The following is a 22,224-nucleotide window of genomic DNA, read 5'->3' as shown; positions in this document are numbered from 1 at the left end:
CTGAGGGATGTTGGGCCATTCTGCCTACCTGACTGAAAGACAACATGATTTCCGCCCCCCCCCTTCCCATTTTTCTTGTTCGGTGCTGTGTATTAGATTAAAAGCCCTGTTAGGGTTGCTATAAGTCAGTTCCAACTTAACAGCACAGAACACACACACACATTAGGACGTAAGCTTGTGGCAGGAACTTTTAAAACCAATTATAAGCAAGAACCTTTCTAAGTGGGATAAAAATTCTGCAAACAAATAAATAATGGAACTGAAACCAAGGCACTTACCACTTGGGTTGAAAGACATACAACAGATGGGTTTTTCGTGTGCTGGGAAGTGAGCCACTATGCCATCACTGTCCACATCCTCACTCACAAGCACCTGCATAAAAACAGAGAGAGCAGAAGGCAAGAGTCATGTCTGCATTTTATTCAGCTAATAGTTGCAACCTGATGATTTAAGACAGCTATCTTAACAGTCACCATACCAAATACCCCATCAATTATTCTATTGCTTTTTCCTAAACTGTAGTTAGGGAAACATCACACAATAGTGTCCCACATGAATTAAGGCTTCCTCACCTCTGCGTCCAGTGGGAACCAATAAGGCTGACCAGAATCAAGGAAAAAATGGAATGCATCTATATTATGCATTTATGTGACTTTGTGTTATAACACAATGGTGTAACACGCAGCTTTTCATATTTTGGTTGGATCACAACTCCCAGCAGCCCTAGTTAGCACAGCCAATGATGGGAGATGCTAGGAATTTTGTTCAGCAACATGTGGAGAGCTGCAGGGAAATGGGTGGAACTCAGTATCAAGAGCAAACCAATCTTTACTGCATCTCACTGAGGTCCATTACAATGACTACGAAGTGGAACAAATTAATCTATAATATATAAAATAAAATGCAGTCTACTTTGGAATCACTTTGGAATTGTAACAAAGTGCATTGTTTTAAAATTAATAATTAAGGACTTTAAAAACCAATAATAAAATGGATATTGTAATTTCCTGCCAGCTACAGCAAATCGTGTTACTAAATAGGTGATATATGGCTGAGTATCATTTAGCTTCAGTGTACCCTGTGCAATTTTGACCGATGTTTTCTGTCTGACTTTTTGTGTGCTTGTTTCATAGTGAAACTGGCCTAATTAAGTCCCTCGTTTCTAGTGCTTGGAAAAATTCCTCTCTTTTTTGGCCTCAGAATCCTCCAGCCATTACAGTCGCTGACCATGCTGGTTGAGTAATTCTGACACTGTATTCCAAAGAACCTTCCCCCACCACCCGCCTAAGTTCTGCATCCTATATTCTTACCAGACAGACCATATATATTGGTACAATAGTAACTCTATTGCGTTCCACTAAAAGAACAGTTATAGGTTTCAGTTTAGAAGCTGACAAACCTACAACTTCCCAATGAAACTCATATTCATGAGTTTTCCTCTCTAGGAGGCAACACCTCTGTCACAAACACAAGCACTAGTTGTGCAAAGAAATGGCATTTAAATTCACAATAAGCAAAAGGGATTGTTAGTACATCCCTGTTATGGATACGAAGACTATTATAAGGGAGGAAGACCATACTGACACCTTCTACCTGTTACTGACATAGCGATGCATATTGTTCTGTTTGATTCTGATATTGACAGGCAATGAAAAATTTGGAACCTAGATTTTATTAGAGAGGAATTCACATATTTGATACTCCACAAAGGTTTTAAGAGAAAAAAAGAGTACCCCATCTGTCATCAGCAGTATAACTGTGATGAGAAGAATACAGCTGAGTAGGTAAGAAAATATATTTGATAGGTTTCCATCCTTAACTGGCAGGGGCACAGAAACATGGTACACCTTGACTTTGAAGTCCAGACAATCCAGTTTTCCTGTCTTTTCAACATTTTTACACTTCTGCCCATCACAGTTCATCAGAGGTTTACTTGGAAATGCATTTAGGAGGCAATTAATCACAGGTAACAAATATGTACAGTACACAGAAAGCATGAAGATTCATTCATTCATTCCATGTGACTTTTCAAGAAAACATTACAGTATTAAAGAGGCTTATGTAGCAAAAAGTTGGTTTATGGACAAATTTCAGTTATATTATACAGTATGTGGTCTCCATAGGAGGACCAAGTGTTTACATGTAGATGTTCAACTCTTGACCAAAGGAATAGATGACTTCACTGTGCCACTCACAGTTTATATAGCTCTGGCTGTCTTTGAGAGAAACCTCTTCCTGGAATCCTAAACCAACCTTATAAGTCCACCTCAGTGCAGAATTCAAACCAGTGTGAAAAGCAGTTTGAAAGGCATGGGTGACAGTCAAGTTGAATAAACATCATGTTTACATGATCTTTTTTTTTTTTAAAATGGAACTCCAAAATGCACCCATCAAAGCCTGGAGCAAATGAATTTAAGAATTAGAACTCAATAATACATCTGGAGTTTGAAACGGCACCCCTTAAACAATCCACTCATTGTTATTCCAAGATTTTTAATTTCAGCAGAATACTTTAAGGTAGGAAAAGGAGCCCTTTCATTGCTCTCCCAGGTCAGATATCTTTACCGATTCACTGCCAATCATCCTGCAATATACTGATAGATGCAGATCCACCCCTCCCTGGTTTCTAAACTACAGAAAACAGGCCTAGTCTGACCTAGCCGAAGTGCCTCAGTCATCAAAGATCACCATGTGGAATGTAAGATCATAGTCTGGATAAGAATGTTGTGTTTGCGTGGATGGGACCAAGGTTCAAATCCTTCTTCAGACATCCCTGCATATGAACCCTATCTCCCCCACTAAGGTTACTCAAGAAAAACACCCGTTTGGGACTATTTCAGTTTCTGGATATTTTCCAAGGCTCTAATGTGGAAGGTAGAAAGGAAACAAAATGTCCAGCATCCAGATCAGACTTATAACAAACAAACAAACAAGCATACAAGGTGGTAACAAAGACAGTGAAGTCTTATTTAAGATTATTCTTTGTGGTATGGAGAAGCCAGTGTTAGGACTTCTGAATACATCAAGTTCTTAAGACTGCCTTCCTTCCCTCCCACATACCCAAGGCAGCAACTCCTTCTTCCGACCCCAAGCCTTGTGCTGTCACTGCCATCATGAAGAGTGCATTATAAAAATGCTTTCAGAGACAAGGTTCATAAATCTGGCCATTATCCTGTGTAAAGCACAGCAACACTATGGCAGAAAGTTCCTTGATTCTCTTGAGATACTAGGAGAGAAAGGAGAAAAAAAAAGAAGAAAGATTGCCTTCACCTCACTATAGAGTCATGACAAGCATCACTCATTTTGTCAGATACCTGATTTCACTTCTCCAACAAACTCCAACAGGAACAGACTCATCTCTGGGAGCTCACTTGCATTGTTACCAGCCTGTATTGATGTTCCACAAAGCACAAGACCTGGTAAGACAATTCATAAGTTGGAGCTACAACAAAACCTTAAGCATAGAGGTGAAAAGGACCTCTGTGGCCTCCAGGTAGTGCAAGAGAAAGCCTTGAGAACTGAATTTATCTTCCACAGAAGAGAAGAATGAAATGTGTGCTACATTCAGACTTTGTAGGCCCTCATGGCTATATCTAAGGCAGCTCCTTGCACTTGTTGATTAGAATAACTTAACTGTAATCATCCCAATACAAATCATGGAGGAAAACTGCAATGTACTTGGATCCTCATTCAAGCTGAACAATAATGGATTATTGTGGCAGCTGATGGCTTCTTGGACAGTGAACAATGATATTTATGATAGAAATGTGTGTTCCCTCTGGTATTAAGGGTCTCAAAACTGGCTGTATAATTAATGAAATGGATGCAGAAATGAATATTTGTGCTTTTCTTTCCTTGAGTTGATTTTAGAGACCTAACCTGGAAATAAGCCCTAGTACGATTTTTCAGGATGCTCCTAATATAAGACCTACCCCAAAAATAAGCCATAGTTAAGTGAAACCCCACCCTCAACCACTGTGCAGCAACCAGAATATGACATGATTGTAAAATAAAACATCCCCTGAAAATCAGCCTTAATGCGTTTTTTGGAGCACAAATTAATATAAGACCCTGTCTTATTTTGGGGGAAACACAGTAGGTATTGCTCTTGTTTTTCATTGTAAATCCCTGATTAAACTAAAGTTGCAAAAAAGACATTCATCTGTGGAAGTAGAACCAAAGAAATGTTAAGCTTCTAATTTTTTAAGAGGTGCAAGAACAACAAAGGATACAAAGATACAGAGGAAGAAAGAAAAACAAGGAGCACCTCAAAACATTATAGCTAAGGTCAAACATCAGTGGAAAAAAGGCTAAATGTGATAAATCGGCAACATTAACTGTTCCTCTAGTTTTAATAGAATCCAGCATAAACTCAGAGCAGCCCCTGGCTTGGCCTTAGCCATTAATCTGCAACAAAAAATGTCTTCTTGACAAAAAGCAGAGCCCCTTTAATAAAAGTTAAGGCAGACAGTATTAGTTTCAGAGGGAATCCTGTTGCTTTTTTATATAAAGTGAATTCTTCTATAATGTGTAGATTAAAAAAGTGGGGGAAAGATGGGGAGGAAGTCAATGCCAAGGGTAGCAGAACACATTACTATCAGTGAAAAGAGCATTTTGCTGTAAATAAACACTGGTGCTAACAGCCAATGGAAGTCTACATGGTAGGTTCAAGTTTTATTGCTGGAAGGTCATTTATTTGTTAGGTTTTTGGCCTGAACCCAAGAGCGGCTTTTCTCATAGATTCTTGATACTCGATAAGCATCTTTCGTTGGCTGCATTTTTTAAATCAACCCCTAACCCCGATGGATTTAACTTCCGATGTTGCTGCAATCTGCCCTTCCCCTCTCCCACTGTACTGTCCGTCTTTCAAAGCAGCGCATTATGAAGAAAGAACAGAGGCACACCATTGCATGGAAAGCAGTTAAGACTTTGATCCAGGATTTTCATTGTGCAGTTTTCGATACGGCGCCTTTAGGTGTGCAGCTATTTCAACAACACATCCTTCCTCATTTACTTCTCAGCTGGTTTTTAATAACTGCCACCTGCTTTTAATATATATACCCAGACAGAATCAGACAGACAGACAGACAGACAGACAGATAACAAGCAGACTTTTAAAAAGAGCCAGCAATGTTGATACTTTGCTCCCAGTTATATGGGGCAGGTGGGGTCGGGGGGAATGATGAATAGCATCACTTCAAAAGAAATAGGCTGTATTTTTATAAATCTTAAATGCAAGAATTCCTGGATGAAGCAGATTATCCAGATCCATTTCAATATGGCTTCAGGTTCGGCTATGGGATGGAAGCAGTTTTAGTTGCTTTGGTAGATCATCTATGCTGGGAAAGGGACAGGGGAAGTTTGTCCCAGTGGGTTCTTGCTAGACCACTCTGAAGATGATGCCGGGAGACTCCTGTTCAGTGGCAGGGGTGTCGGCCTGTGTTGGGTTCTCTTTTCTCCACCATGTTTTTTTGGGGGGTTTTTTTTTGACACTGACATGAAATCACTGGGAGAGGTTGTCCAGAGTTTGGGGACTCAGTATTACTACTATGCTGAAGACTCTCAACCCTATCTCTCTCCTTTCCATCTAACTCCAAGGAAGCTGCCTCGGTTCTAAACCAGTGTCTGTTGTCAGCAATGGACTGGATGAGGGCAGACAAACTGAAACTTAATACAGACATGACAGAGGTGCTCCTGGTCAATCGAAAGGCAGGTAAAGCAATAAGGATGCAACCTGTGCTGTAGGAGGTTACACTCCCTCTGAAAACTTGGGTCCAAGGCATGGGTATAATTCTGGATTCAGCCCCGAGTTTGGATGCTCAGGTTTTGGTGTGGACCTGGAGTGCATTTGCACAGTTAAAACTGGTGCCCCAGCTGTGCCCATTCCTTGAAATGTCTATTTGGCAAACTGACACATGCCTTAGTTGCATCCTGTTTGGATTACACACTCTGCATGGGGCTGCCTTTGAAGATGATTCGGAAACTTCAGCTGGCTCAAAATGCAGCTGCCAGGCTGCTGACTGGGGCCAGTTATAGGGAGCATACAACACCCCACTACACAACGGCACTGCCTACCAATCCATTTCCAGGCCCAATTCAAAGTGCCTACAGAGTCTGGGTCCAGCCCATTGGAAGGACTGCAGCTTCCCAGATGAGCCTTCCTGGCTCTTAAGATCTGAAGAGGGGCCCTTCTCTTGGTCCCTATGCCTTCCCAGGTATGTTTGATGGGGACACGAGGGAGCACCTGCTCTGTGGCTGCTACCAAGTTGTGGAAACACTCTCCCTTTGCTTTAGGTTAGCCTCCTCCCTTTCATCCTTCCTCTGACAGCCGAAGATGCACCTCTTCTGGCAGGCTTTTAATAATTATGACTGAATCCCTGACTGCTGGTCTCCGATTGTGTAAGCTGCTTTTAAAGTTCTTAAATGTTTTTATATACCTAATGGATTTTATTGTCGTCATCATAGTGCAATGGCAATTTACTATGTTTCTAGCATTACTTGTTTCAATATTGTGCACCGCCTTGGGTCTCCTCACTAAGAGAAAGGTAGCATATAAATAATACAAAATATCCTTGAATCTATGGGGAGAAAGACAGTGTACTGATAATAGAAATAAACAAACAAACAAACAAATTCTGATTAGAACAAGCAGCTACAACATGCACTGCTCTTACACCTTCTCAGTAATCCAGAATTAGAAGACACAATGCAGGAAGGATCATTGTGCCTCTTATACAATGCCAGACATGTAGTCTGCAGGGCAAAAGAACAATTCTACCTGCCTGTAGCACGTCAGGTTCCTCTTCTAGTACCCATCCGCTCAGTTATAGCTACAGCTCATGTCCCACGCATTACCTTCAACCATTGACCTTCCTTTGGACAGGTGGAAAGCTTTGATTGGAGAGCACACACTCCAGCTAATTTGCGTCTAAGCACCAACCGCCTTGTTGCATGATGGCAACTATGCACACACACAACTACGCACACATGGCACCTCTGCCTCCTTGGACATTGCAGAAATGATGATTTTGGGGTTGTAGGTTCCAGACTTCCCCCAAGTCTAGCATGAGATGGGTAGCGTCCATGAGGGCTAGAGAATTCCGGGAGCTATAGTCCAAAAAGCTAACATCTGCAGGTATTATACAGAGTTTACCATACATTCATTATCAGCTGTGTGGCAGGATAAGCAAAGTTAAGAGTCGGGTTCCAAATGGCAAACTTTTAAAACGGGTCGTTATTCCTGACCAACTCTGGGTGGTCCCACCCAATGAATTCATTAAGTCAAAAATCAAAAGGTCAAAAGAAAACATAACTCCAGCCACTAAAAGTTTATGTGTTTAATTCAATTGGGGAAGGCAGAGGAAAAAAAGAAGAGGAAATCTGTATATCTTTATTTTTACTCATTTCAGCTAATTAATGGCTCCAAAGAAACAGCCATTACATCTAACTGAAAAGTTTACTAACACTTCATTAAAAGGACGTTTAAACAAGCTCACAAACGTTGTTAATGTATTTGGGTTGACCACAGGCTTATTTGGGCTTCTCGGTAATTATTTTTATTCAGCTTTCAAATATGAACGCAACAGCCAAGTCCAATAACTCAACATTTATTTTAAAAAAAGTAATACAGTTCTATTTCAAAAACTAACAGCATTAGGGGCTATTTCTTTTTAAAATGTAGCATTACTATGTAAACTCCTACCACAGGCAAAAATTTAAACCCCACCCCCATGTTTACATTAACAGGGTTCAGTCAAACATTTTCCTTTGGAAAAAAAAATCTGAGAGCTGGTGGAGTAAAAACAAACCTTTATTCTCCCACATATCTCATGGTCTCTGTGTAATCACTTTTAAGTGTCTGAACAACTAGACCCAAGTTCAGATCTCATGTCTGAATACAGATCTTCTGTGTGATTCTGGATCAATTTCTCTTCCAATTCAATCCCAATCCTCTTCAAGGATGTTAAGTGAGAATAAGGAGGGACCAGGAAGGCTTGCAAGTAAACAAATAAGCATGTTCCTCTTCCAGTGCACTGCTGGTTTTCTATCGTAAGTAAAGGAGATGGGGATTTCTTCCTCTTTCAGTCCACAGTTTCCTATTTCAAGGGTTCTGTCTGTGCTCCATTATTTATTTATTTAAAATATTTCTCTCCCATCTTTTTCCCCAAAAGGACCCAAGGCAGGCTGGAATCCCTGGGTGCCACAGGCTGGGATAAATACCCGTATATTCTGCCCTAAACAGCTCAGAGCAGCATGGTTTTCAAATTTACTAACTTCAGGGAATGCTACCCACATCATGGTGTCAGAACTTGGCGCATTGGCAATGGAAAAAACCTGTGGGTGCCTTGCAAACGCTATGCTCTGTTCTTAGAACCATGTCCCATTCCTTTGCATCCCTGACTCAAGGGCTCGGGCCTTGTTATTGCCTCACATGAACTGAGTGCAATGCCTACCCAACACTCACAACGCAGTCAAGATGCCGCAGAGGAGCCTCGGAGACGCAACGGGACACAGACGTAATCACTGAACAACAATGCATGTTTTAAACCCATGCATTTGAAGGACCCGTGCTACTTGTTGCCTTTTCTGCAGCTCACTATCACTGTTCACTTCTGTTAGTGGATTCTTTTATTTGATGATTATAATAGCCATCTCTAAACAGCAGCCTCAGAGCACTTGTACGTTTTCAACTCACAAGGATGAATACAAAATGTCTGAGTGGGGGGAGGAATAATAACTTGGTGATAAAAGTGTTGGAGAACAAAATTAAAAAGCCAAAGTAACTCCTACGCATATTCCACTAAAGATGTTTCTCCGGACACACTGAGATATTGCCGAGAAAAGATCAAACGAGGATTTTTATATGACCATATTTGAACAAATGCACTGAAGTGATCTCTGCATGCATCGAGCGCAGGGCATCTTTCTAATAAAGGACAGGTTTCAGAGGAGTGGAATCCTTTCATGGCCTGAGCAACCTTCCCCAGATAACTGCACACATTTCAACTCTTAACGGTTGTTGTGGCAGAAGGGAAGACAAAGCTGGCAGGTTCTCACTCAGTTTCCATTTGGAAATGACGTGTGTCTGCCTTTTTTTGTTCATTTCGCCAGTGGCAGTTCTCAAAACCTGGGCCACAGCATGCTGTGCGAGGAAAGGGAGGAAAGGAGCCGTCATGTTCTTGCTGCTGCCTTTTTATGAAGCAGAAATGAATTCTGCACCACTAGCGTGCCATGACAAAATGCTAAGGCGGCGGCTCATGAAATAACAGGTTTTCGTGAGCTTGAACATCAGTGCACAGTATCCACACTGCTGAGGAGGAGGCAACTTAAAGAGTTTGCATTAAAGATTTGCACACAGTTCTTCTCAGTCACTTAAAGTATGTATGTTACACAATGGTCCTGCATGTAAATCATTTCAATTGCAGTTGTGTGCTGTCGCGTCAATTCTGACTTATGGTGCCCCTTTCCAAAGTTTCGCAGGTAGAGAGTACTCAGAAGTGGTTGACAATTCCGTTCTTCTGGGAGCATCCTGAGACTGCGAAGCTTGCCCAAGGCCACCCAGGCTGGCTCTACTTCCAGTGGGGAATCGAAATCCCAACCTCTCGGTCCAAAGCCTTCATTTCAATTAAGCTCATGATAATCTTATTATCCCTCTTTCCCAGTGGGTAATAGTGGCTTGTCTGCTGTGATACTGCCAGCTCATTCCTGATCTAAAAGGTGAATCAGACTCTAAGAATTCCCCAGATAGCACAGCATGGGGAACTGTAGTTTAAAAAACAACAACACCCATTCGCATGTCTCTAACCTAGAGTATTTTTGGTTAGAGACATAATGGATACCCATAATCACTGAGCATAAAGTATGAAGCGGAGAGTAGAGGCAAATCAAGGACCATCGGCTTCTCCCCATGCCACACTACAGCAGCATCCCTGATAACCTCATGACAGTTTTGCCTTCATCCTAGCTGAACCAGGCGGTCAGAGGAACCAATCGCAGCCCAGCTGGCTCTCCATATAAGCAATCCTCCAAGCCTGGTCTTCAGTCTAAGCCATTTGCCTTTGGGAACAGCCAAATACTGGCCTACTCCCTTATTTTGCCTTTACCTCTTTGCTTCCCTGCTCCATAATGTGATCACCCATCCTCCCCTGACCCTGTGTTCTGGCCCTCTGGATCTCTGTCTTTTTGCTCTGGACCCACCTACTGGGCCCCCCTCAGTTATGTTACTGCCCCTGAACCTTCCTAGGCTAAAGATCTAGGTAGGATGGGGGGGGAATTCCTTTTTTAAACTACAATTTCCAGAATCTGTTGTTGGGTATGGCCAAAGCTCTGTGGGGATGGTAGGCACTGTAGTGCAAAAACCAGAACTTTTCCAAGCTCTGGAGCCGAGAGACGAGGAAACAGAGCGAGATCTTTTTTATCCTTTTATGAAGATCGAACTGCAAAGTTCTAAGGCCCATCCTCAGCACTGGGAAAGTATTAAATCATTAATTCTTGTGGTGTTTCTAAATCCCAGGGCACAGCAGTACAAGGGCTGGCGTGTTATTTCTGGCTTGTGATGATCAGAGAACAGAGTGTATACGCCAATCTGCAGTTATGTGGTGTTATTTCAGGGGCTTTAGACACAAAAGCAACCGTCAGCTTAGCAATAACGTCTTATTTATATTTCAGCTCTGCTTGAATAACTCAAGCACAATGATTTTTACGCACTGACTCCGTATCTCACACAGTACCCCTCCTCACTTTTCATCATATCCATTAAGCAGGCTAGCTCACGATTACTAGGAAGATCAGAGGCCAAGTTCATTAAAGCCAAAAATCCTCTAAATCATATATAAGGCAACTTAAAAACTAAGATAAATCATTTTATTACTAAAGCTATTGCAGGAGGAGTCTGGGTGCAGACACTGAATGTCAGAAATAATGACTGCATTAAAAAAGGCTTCATGAGAAATTTATGAAGTAGAATTTCTTTCTGCCGTTTTTTCCTCCCCCTTGGCATTATAGGAAAAGCCAAGAGAATATTTTCCAGGAAAGCATAATAAACCCTGGATGGTCCAAGAGTCTGATTCTAAGAGAACCAAACCTTGTAAAAAATTTAAATGAAATAGTTGGGGGTTTCCTCCTCCTCCTTGGTTTCCATGTTATTGTGCACTTAACACAGTCGGCCCTTGGAGGTCAAATGAATCAGATATTTCTTTGAAGAAAATCTTAAATTCCAAGCTGCACACTGAGAGCTGGAACAAGCAACCGTGGCTTTAGCAAAATGTGGGGAAAGAGGATTAGCAGCACAGCGAAGTTGTACACAGGACCATTCAAACTGAAGGTACAGTAGAGGCGGCTCCAGTGCATCTATGAGTTAGTGGGGTCAAGCGAGTGAGTTAGGGGGCAGGCAACCTGTTGTTCTCCAGATGTTTTAGACTAGAACTCCCTTAACCCTATTCCTGAACTATTCTAGTCTGGATTTATGTGGGTCCAAAAGATATGGAGGACATCGGGGTTATGTACCTCTGCGTTAGGAACTCTGGGCTAGAACTTAAGACGAGATTGGTGTCTGTTCACCACAGTCTTTTCTAAAGCTCAAGGAAGGACCATGGAACAGTTAGTATCCCTCTATCTAATCTGCCTCACATGAGTGTTGTAACTGAGAGAGAGAAGAAGAATGAACACCACCCAAACTCCTAGGAGCAGAGGTGGGATACAATGCAGTCAATTAGCATCATCAACAACAAAGCAAAAGCAAAGCGTGCTGCCTACATACTGCTCCATGGTGCTTAAAACACTCTCTGGGTGGTTTACAAGTTAATTATGCAGGCTACACATTGGTCACCCCCCTCCCGCAGCAAGCTGGGTAGTCATTGTACCAACCCTGGAAGGACAGAAGACTGAGTCAACCTTGAGCCGGCTACCTTGGATTGAACTCTGGATCATAACCACCGTTTTGGCTGCAGTACAGCTGTTTAACCACTGCGCCACAAGGCTTCTAACATCTCTACCAACTATTCATCCCCTTAATACATAACAGTTCACTTACTGCAATTCGCTACATGCGGGGCTGCCCTTGAAGACTGTTTGGAAACTTCACCTTATCAAGACTGCAGGTCTGTAACTGTGATGAAAATGGAGGGGAACAGACGTTGCCTCTGCTTATGGAGCATCACTGGCTACCCACGGCCTCTTAAAGAGTTTTTGGTGGCGGCACAGTTCTGGATCCTTTCCTGCCTTCTATGACAAAATGGGTATCCAACAAGAAATGGGCCTTCTTGGTGATGATGCCTCATTTTGGAAATGTTGCCCACTTCTCAATTTGTCTAACTGCTGCCCTTTGTGAGGTTAATTACTTCATAAAAACATAGTTACCTTTTTTTTTTAACCTAACGATGAGACAGTAAGAGTCTAGTCTCTTTCTCTCTCTAGCAGCAGTTGCGCTGAGCCCTCAGGTCTGAGACTCTGTTACGGATTCGTCACTGCCATCAGTCCATCCCCACATCCCAACTGGTCACCCCCAATCAATATCAGCATTGGGCAACTAGAAGAAAGATGCAGAGTGACACTTTGCACTTGGCATTGTCAAAAATGTCACTTCCATCATCCTTCTCTAGCTGCACATGAACTGGCTTCCATTCCTTCCCAATTAGCACTTCCTGCTCAATAAATCCAGACCACGGACAAGTAACTTTAGCCCTGATGAAAAACAAATCAAAACAAATACAGGGCCATATTTTCTAAGGATGGGTACAAAATTATTGAGTAAGCTGACAGTCTGGAATGGAACTAGCTGTGACAATTAACAAAGGGCTGACACAGAAAGCAGGAGTACTGTGACATGTTCTATCTCATTCCTCCAGAATATTCTGCCAGAATTACCTGTGTTATGGCTCTGCCCTACCTGTAAAAAGCAAAGTGTGATACTTACGTATATACCAACCCACTGCACTTAAAGCATGCTCCGGGTGGTTTACAATTTATGCAGACTACACATTACCTGCCCAGCCAGCTGGGTGCTCAATTTACCAACCTCGGAAGGGTGGAAAGCCGAGTCGACCTTGAGCTGGCTACTTGAGCCCAAGATTGAACTCAACCGCTGAGCTCCTATGGGGAGGGATGGACAGAACAAAGAAATAAACGATACAATGTGGTGACATAAGGATGAATGTGAGGCTGTCTATACCAGGAAGGGCAATTGTGCAGCCTCCAAGGTCTTCATCCGGCCCAAGGAAGTCCCTACTGCCCAGTGGAGGGAGGGGTGGGATCCACCTAAAAAATGAAGAAGCCTCTAGGGGGCACGGCTGTTTGTTTTAAGGCCATGGCAGAAGATGCACCTTTCGAAGGCCACAGTCCTTTCCCCTCTGCTTCCAAAACTAGAAGTGAACTCTTTGTCACTCCCGGTTTTGACAACCAGGGAATCAGTAGCATCAGTCAAGCTACTCTAAGAGACAACCCACCCACCATTACCCACATCGTAGGATGGGCCACATTACAAAACATTCTTCCAAAAGCCAGCTTGCTTCAGTGGCCTCTTAACCTTTGTAGCCTCTTAACCTCTTAACAGTCAGGTTCTAGAGAAGACAAATCTCCGAAGCAATTATTTCCAGAGGGTTCGTGAGTTTCAATACAAATGGGCAGAGTGAAACATTAAGACTTCGGTGTTTTTCTTTTTTTGGGAGGGTGGTGGTGGAATGTCCTTACCTGCCCTTCTCCAACGGTCTCTGTATCTATAACTGTGATGATTCCAGGCACCAAGGGACTGCGCCGAGTGTTGCTGTGAGCTAAGATCTCTTCTTCTGTTGCTCCTGAGGGCAAAGTGCCGGTCAGCTGCGTCACGACTTTCCCGACCATTGTGAGCCCAGTTTTTATTGTCTATATTTAAAAAAGAACAAGCAACACAAAACACGCGGTTACCATTCTGCTTGTTTTGTCCCATGTATAAGCCATGAAGTTACGTGGTAAACACCCGCCGAAGAACAAAGGTGAAACTCTTTGTGCTCCTAAACTGTATCTTCTTTTTCAAAACAAGCGTAGCACAAAGAACACACAGAAATTGATATAAAAAGGTAACAGAAGTATGTATAATACACATAATTGCAAAAAAAAAAATGCATAATAGAAAGGGGTGTTCATGCTCACTTAAAATGCGTAATGGGGAAAAAGTACACTCCATGTACAAGGTGTATGGATTACCAGGTAGTATCAAGAACTCTTTCGAATATAGTTAAAATAACTTAATCACATGCTGGCTCCTCATATTTGCACTGGCCTGGGATATCGCAAAATTCCAGACTGCCTGCCAACTGCAAAGATCAGTGTTGTGCTTGCCTTTGTCTTGATCGATGCACTGGAGGTCTGAGCCTCTGCAGTCCCCCCCCAGGTAGCTCATTGGACAAGTCTGACCCCTCTGTACACATGTTACCTGGTATTTAACTCATATGGTATATATTCACTGCTATAGCCCTGAATCCTGCAAGAACAGTTCACAGCAGAGGAATGATTAAGTGTGCTGCCATAGTTTACTAGTCTCTGGTAAATCAGTTTTTCTCAGTTTTTGCCTTTGTAGGACCCAGCTGTTTTGTGGTTAGACTACTGCAGTGCACTCTATGTGGGGCTGCCCTTGAAAATGACTTAGATGCTGCAGTGAGTGCAATATATGGCAGCTAGATTCCTGACAGGAACACCTTTCAAAAGCCATATGACACCAGTTGACATTCTCTCAGGTCTGGCTTGTGGGCCTCCCACCACAAAGTATTCAACCGGTAGGCAGTATGGATGTGGTATTTTCAGTAGTGGGCCCATGCGTTTGGAATTCTCTCACTAGACAGACATATATTATCCCACACTTAAGTTTTTTCAACAGACTTTGAAGAATATTCAAAACAGCTTTAAGCCAATATTTATGCTTGGTATTTAATCACTGGTTTAACTGTTCATGCTATTGTTTTATTATTTTCTGCATGCTAGATATGCTGCTGTTTTTTTTTTCATATGATTTTCCCTTGCTGATTTTTTTCATCCACCATTGTTGCAGCTATAAAAATGGCCCAATGCTTTAAACTGTGATATCATGGCCCACAGTAAGTTCTTAGAAGGTTGTCTCAATACATTATGAGCCACCTTGATAATGGTAAACATAAAAGGTGGTCTATAAATAAATATATAAACATCTTGTCAGTGCAAGTTGACCAAGTCATCTGTTTTGAGGAATGAACTTTTCCCGCACAATATATAAAAATCTTTCTGCTGCAGCAACTGTTTCTCTTGTTTTACAGCAAAATTCTACACCTACGCACCTTCTATAGCTCTTTCTGTGAACCTCGTTTAGAGCAAAAATGCTGAGTTCTTGATATAAAAATGGCCTTAACCTGTACAGTACTGCCAAAGTTTAGCAGCACATGTTGAAAAGAGAACAGTGCTCAGCACTCTGCTTGACGAGTTAACCGAAAGTGGAAGCTCCTCCACCTAGGGAACGGGTTCCACAGTCATTCTGAAGAAACCTCTTCTCGTGTTCAGCTGGAATGTCAGCACATTCAGTCCAGTCCTGCTACCCTAGGAGTCTGCTGGAATGTGTCATCTTCTTTTAAGTACAGTAACATATTCCAGGTACGTCTGTGCCTATCTTCAAGTCTGATGATATGGAATCAGAAAGCCAAGTCCACCCATTTCTGCCTAAATGCTTAACGCCAGCACCTCCACGCCACTGAAGGAATAAACTGAAGGAGATCCAGCTGCGGCAGAAGTGAGAGAAGAGTTGATAGATGAAAATACCTAATGAGGCTCCCTGTTCAAATTCCAGAGTTAGCAGGGGTTAAGGAGGGAACTGGTTCAGATCACGGACTGGAGCATAAGCCACAGATCGATCCCAACTGCTTTGTTTAGTGCTAAAAACTCAAACTGCAGTGATTAGAAAACACATTAGTGTTCATCAATTAGCAGCCGAGCGTTTGGCTTGAATTATTCATGGGGAAATGACTTACACACAAGACTCTGTTAGTGTGTTGTCAGGAAAACCTCTGAAGGGCCAACAGAATCAGGCGCCACTGTGTATCGACGGCACCGATTCAGCCAGGAAGCCCGATTAACCTCTGAGATGCCTCGGTTGATGTACTTACCCCATTAATGCTAATGGAGATGCTACCACTTAAAAAAAAAAAGGAAAGGAAAGTCGGAGCCAGCCTTTATCAAAGGAAAAGTCTTTGGGTTTTTTTAAGTCTCTTAGTAATAGATACAGTATATCCTGTCATTCGTGCCTTGTCTCCCCAACTCCCAACTCGCCCTCTCAACAAATGGGAAGAAATAAAATCCTTAAACAATTGGCATGCTGACAATTCTTGGAAGATACAGGCATAGACACAGAAGGAGTAGGACGAAATATACAACTCCACCTTGGCAGGCCTGTTGATGTAGTGAACTGTCCAGGGAGGACAGTCCCCAGATAACACTTTGGCCTCCAGCGGATCTGTATCAGGAACAGGTCCGAGTTATAGGAAATCGGAGTCGACTCCCAGAAACGGGATGGTGGCAAGCAGGAAGAGGTCAGGCTCCTTCATGAATACCTCGTGTCCATGGCAGAGAACAAGAGGAGTAAAACAGACAGAACAAGAACATCTCCTTGGAATAAAGAGGGAATTCTCCACAAGAGCATGGTAGGGATGAGTTCTCTTTCCTCTCAAAGGGGCTTGAACAGGAGAACATCGCAATGATTGGGGCTTTATGGATTAGGTCTGGCACTGGTGAACGCCAGCTCCTGTCAGCTACAGCCAGTCAGAGCAAGAGTAAAGCTTGATAGGAGCAGCAGTTTATCAACATCTGGCAGGCCAAAGGTTCTTTCCAGCTCCTTCTAATATTGTGTCTTGAGCTAGGCACCATGCTTCGCAGCCTGTATCACCAGTACTTTTTGTACTGCATGCCTCACAGCCTCTATGTGTTTAAGTTACCAGCTAGGGTTCCTTAGCACAGGGTGGCTGACCCCAGGGGCAATCCCAGCTCGCCAGGCCTATAAGGGTCATCGTCCTGGAGCTGGCTGCTGAGTCTGAGTCAGGCACCTCTGCAGTGAAGGTGTTGCCCAATTAAACTCTTGCTCCCTTCTCTTCATTGCTCCTTCCGGGATGGCTTCTGATCCAGAAAAACAGACAGCTGCCCTCATCCTCCAGAGTCCCAGATCTGCCCTTTACGGTGTCCAAAATCTGACATCTGAGACGGGTGCCACCACTCGTAGGAAAGAGTATTTTTGTAATGTCATTTCCAGTAACTCAACCTGAGCCCCTAGTGAAGGATAATATCAATATCTTAAATAAATTGGTCTCATACCCCACTGAGTTTCTCCCAAGTAACATTCATTAGAGGTTCATGAGTTGAGCACGCCAGCCTGGCATGGCACCAGGGGTGGATAAGGCTCTGTATTCAGCCTTACTATGTGCTGCATGTGTTCCCTCAGTTTGTAGAGGGGTCTGTTCAAACCCTCCTAAAATATTATTCTGAAAATGGTGCGGCAATTCAAAAGAAGTACTATTCACTGAAATGAAAGGCCTTCATCGGAGAAAGCAAAATAAAATAAAATCCTGTTTCCTACATGCACACACGCATACACACACACACACACACACACCACTACTGTTTTCGACAAGACATTAATCACTACCATTTTATAATCCACAAGCGATTAAACAAACGTCTGTAATTACGAGCAGATGCAATACTCCAGGCAGCAGGAAAGGAACTGCATTATAAACGCACGGTAAATTTTACATAGAGGGAGAGAGATGATATAATCAAAGAGCAGGTTAGAAAGAGCTTCATTTAATTTATTTATGCAGACGGAAGATGCTTTGTTACTGGAGGCGTACAAGCACATCACGGGGCATGTAAGAATATTACAACTTGGTTGTTTTCCTCTCTCTCATTCTCCCTCTCCCTCTCCCCTGATCTCTCCTCTATCAAAGTTTCAAATGAATTCTGTACAACACGTTAAAAGGAAGTCAATGAGCTAAGAACAGCAAAAGTCAATTGGCTAAGAACAGCAGCTCTGTGTCTCCATCTCCTCCCATCTGATTCTCCCCAATAAAGTCTAGCAATATTAATTTTAGAGCATGGTATCAAAACACTAAGAGATCCCCTATCCAGCCTCACAAACTATTGCTTATGGGAGGGCAGGAAACACAGACCACCAGGTCCTCACCATCCATATTTTCTTTCTCTATATCCCTGAAGAAAGAGACTGAGGGCTGCTGCTTTCAGTGACAACCACATGCCACATCGTTCTGATCTAAGCTGTGAACTTCGTTTTGCAGTTCCGATTTTTTGGCTTTTTTACTAAAAGTAAAAAACAACAACAAAGAACCCCTAAATATTAATTAAATCCAGTATTAATCTTGATTAATCTTGAAATGAAGAGGGCTTATTAGCCACAAATAACATGTCTTCCACTGATTTCAGTGTCTGGAACTAAGGTTGCAATTACATTGACCAATAACACTGACCTTTTGAAAGAGCCATCCCTCAAGGAGGCAAGAGGGATGGCTTGTAGACAAAGGGCCTTCTCGGCAGCTGCCCCCAGAATATGGAACGCCCTCCCAACTGAAATTCGCCTGACGCCGACACTGATGATATTTTGGCGCCAGGTCAAAACCTTCCTGTTCCAGAAGGCTTTTAATTGAAATAACATTAACTGTGGGTCTTGATGATGGCAATTTAAATTTTAATTTGCATTTTAATCATATTTTAATCATTTTATATTTTATTGTGTTGAATTTTAATTGTTGTAAGCCGCCCAGAGACCTTTGGGTAGAGTGGGCGGCATATAAATTAAATAAATAAATAAATAAATAAACATGGGAAATGAGCTGGACTACATGATCTAAAAGCTTAGAGTCACCCCCCCATCCATTTTTCCCCTCCACTGCTGGGGCTTCTACTGTTTTAGAACTGAATAAGTTTGCATCAACTCAGTGAATACAATTTGCCATCACCAATTAAAATTCTTTCTCCTGATTAAACCAGTAACGGCCTCTACCCAGATTCACTTTCCACATGTTCAGCCGGTGCAAGCCCAGCCTACGACGTGCTTGCCAACTCCATTGAATCAGAGGGATAGCTCTTTTACTGTGTCCTCTCTCCCATGCCTTTTTTTTGGGGGGGGGGGGACGACAACTACAGCTCCCAGAATTCTCTCTCACAACTTGAGGAGTTTTCCAAGTTCTGCTCCAGACATAGGGCCCACATACTCTAGCTACAGAATATGTATGTGCCTAATGACTACCACACAATGTGGCAGAACAGAGAAAGAGAGAGCAACCAAAATAAGAAAAGTGAGTCCCAATTTGACACGATCCATTAGTCCCTAAATATCAGCACGAAACCTCCACGTCACTTATCCCCTGGTGTACTGAGCATATATATATATCTATCTTTAACCTTTCCCATGCCATATCAGCTGTCCACCCAATCCATTAGTGCTAATGGCTGTGCTCTCACATAAGCTGTTAGAACTCATTAAGGAGTTATCAGGTAACAAGAGAAAACAGATGCCCTTCTTTTTTTTAAAAAAAGAACACCCTGCCAGCTTGGGATTTAAAAGACACAAAAATGAGTACAGATGTTATTAGGTGACAAAGAAATATGCGTGTGCAGATTGGGTGTTTGACATTGAGAAGAGCAACCTTTTATTTTTAGCCTGGAAAATAACAACACCGGATTTAGATTTTACAGCTTAATACATCTTCAACAGAAGCAAACACAAAAAGGATGCTTATTAAAAACTACCAGATATATGCTCTGTCCATAAAAGGTTTCAAGACATTCTATTTTTTTCCCTTATTTTCCACTGACTTAACACCAAATTATTTTATCAAGGCAAGAGGAAGTGTCATGATGCAGCGAAGAAGAGGCAATGGAGGAAGTCTACCATTACAATCTCACCTCTCCCAAGAACCCAGCAGGGGACTCCTGACAAGCTGCTGCCCTTTTCTGTATGCAAAGCAGAGAATCAGAGGACCAACCTGTACTACAGGCTTGTCACAAATACTACAAGTGGATAATGAAAGGGAAGAGCTTGGGACTCTTGAAAGCACTTGAAAGAATGATGGTGATGCAGAGGGAAGAGAGGGAGAAATGGCAGCAGTAATGGAGGTGGCAGTAGCAACATGTGGAGACCTGTAATATATTAGAGCTTGAAACAATTCTATCGAAATGATTTTAAAAGCACTGTAAAATGTCACTTTAAAAAGTGCCTTTTGAATGTAAGTAGAAAATGTTGCTTGCTTTACCAGCAGAGCAGCTTTGAACATACGCATTCTACTTTCTTACCTAAAAAGCAAGTAAATTGCACAAAACCTAATTATTTGTAACTTGTTACTTCTCAGTTCTTTTTAAGTGTGGCAGACTCAAAAAGGCTAGTTACCCTGGGAAAAAAAAAAGAAACCCAACAGATAAAAACAACACAGTGCTACTGCCAGTTCAACTAAGGGGAACAGACTGCTGTGCCTCATCACAAAGGATGGTGGGGCTTAGCAGAGACCGTAAAAACTTCACACAACGTTCTCCCTGCTCTCCGAAACACACAGAGGGAAGCAGTAATTCCCATTTTGCACTGTGCTGTGAAAAACCTGTGATTTTGAGCCCTCTCTGGCAGCTTTGTTGGCACACACAGCCATCATTACCAGACAGACATTTCTTTTTCTTCTTTTCAATGTATTATTTGTTTTTCCTAAGGAAACGAAAAGACCTCCGCTCCAACTGAGAGGGTTGCTTTGTGTGGTCAGTTTGTTGAGGTCAGTCTGGCTTCAGCCAACTGAAGGCTCCTTCTCTGACTCCTCTTATTCGAAACCACGGTGTTCTCTCCCCTCACGTGAGAAGCTGGCACACGATATAGCAGAAGCACAGCCTGCAAGAGCCAGCCCTCTCCCTGACTAGGGCTGTGCTTTGTTTATTGCCAGGAAAACAAAATGCACTGTTATAGGCAGAAGAATACTTCTAAAGCATACGGGCATTATAAATTGTGATCAATCTATCTGCAGTCTGAAGCATCACAGGATTTCTGTCCTCCCACCCCCCCAAAATCTTGGCATTCTACCGTCCTTCTCTACCTGCTGAAGGTGCAGAACAGGCCTGAATGAGAACTGAACAAGACAGGACAGGAGAAGCAACTGAGAGTCAAAGAGCGGGGATAGAAGAGAATCACTCCCCCTCCCCAACACCAAGCTAAGATCTTCTAACAAGGCTCTTCTTCCATGTACCTATTCTATCAGAGCCGTGCAACTCTCCTAGGTGACTTTTCTTTCTCTTCTCTTTTTCTCCCCCACTTTTTTGCAATTATATACTTGTTACGGAACGAAATGCTCTCCATGAAGACACTCATACCTCTGTGTGCCAAATAGAAAAAAACAACCTTTTCTTCTGACTTTCTCTAGGCATTTTCATATATTTGAGAGACACCCTGTGCAGGTGTGCATGCTTCATATGTCAAAATGTGTGATTTCCCAGGGGGTATCTGTGTGTATATGTACATATACATGCAGTTCTTTGGTCCTACCCCTTGAAGGGAGGCAGGATCTGTTCTCAGTCATCCCAGAGCGCAGGACACGAAATAATGGGCTCAAGCTACAGGAAGCCAGATTTCAGCTGAACATCAGGAAAAACTGTTAGAACAGTACAACAATGGAACCGATGACCTCGGGGGGTGGTGAGGGCTCCAGCACTGGAGGTATTCAAGAGAAAATTGGACAACCATCTGTCAGATCTGGCTTGATATGGATTTGTGCATTGGGGAGGAGGTCGGACTCAATGACCTTATACGCCCCTTCCAACTCAATTATTCTATGATTCTGTGATTTTAGTCTGATGATGCAAACAATCCTGAAATCTGATCTGATGAAGGCTGGTTAAAAAACATTTTAAATAAAAAAAATGCATACATGAGCCAACAAGCCAACCAGCCCAATGATTCCTGCTGTACTCACTTTGGCTGCGCTGATGACTGTGGCGGTATAAGACTGAATGTTGTCGCCACAGGCCCCTCCACGGGACTGATGACATCGGATCAACTATAAAAAAAGAGAGAGAGAGAGAGAGACAGTGTCACTCCTAATCAATGGAATGCTCTTCTAATACATTTAGAGGCCTCTTGCATGCATGGCATTCTCCCCCCATATTCAGCCTGTCCTTTTCCTACAGACTGTGAAAGAAATTCCATAACAAACCAATAATCTCCAGGCTTCAAGATGCTATAACGTATTTTTG

General features: G+C 42.5%; 1 protein-coding gene across 5 annotated transcripts in view; it reads right to left on the bottom strand.

The window, feature by feature from the left end:
• The window catches only part of BCAS3 (BCAS3 microtubule associated cell migration factor), a 410,844-nt gene that overhangs the window by 324,628 nt on the left and 63,992 nt on the right, over window positions 1–22,224 (bottom strand). For all 5 annotated transcript variants that reach the window (XM_072978539.2, XM_072978537.2, XM_072978538.2 and 2 more), the window contains exons 11-13: window positions 21,945–22,028; window positions 13,687–13,857; window positions 279–372 (exon numbers count right to left, since the gene is read on the bottom strand). In XM_072978539.2, the coding sequence (XP_072834640.2) occupies window positions 279–372; window positions 13,687–13,857; window positions 21,945–22,028 (349 nt within the window). The remainder of the gene's footprint in view (window positions 1–278; window positions 373–13,686; window positions 13,858–21,944; window positions 22,029–22,224) is intronic.

This window comes from Pogona vitticeps, chromosome 7, assembly GCF_051106095.1.
Source record: "Pogona vitticeps strain Pit_001003342236 chromosome 7, PviZW2.1, whole genome shotgun sequence".
Lineage (NCBI taxonomy): Eukaryota > Metazoa > Chordata > Lepidosauria > Squamata > Agamidae > Pogona > Pogona vitticeps.
This window is presented reverse-complemented; position numbering and strand designations above follow the sequence as displayed.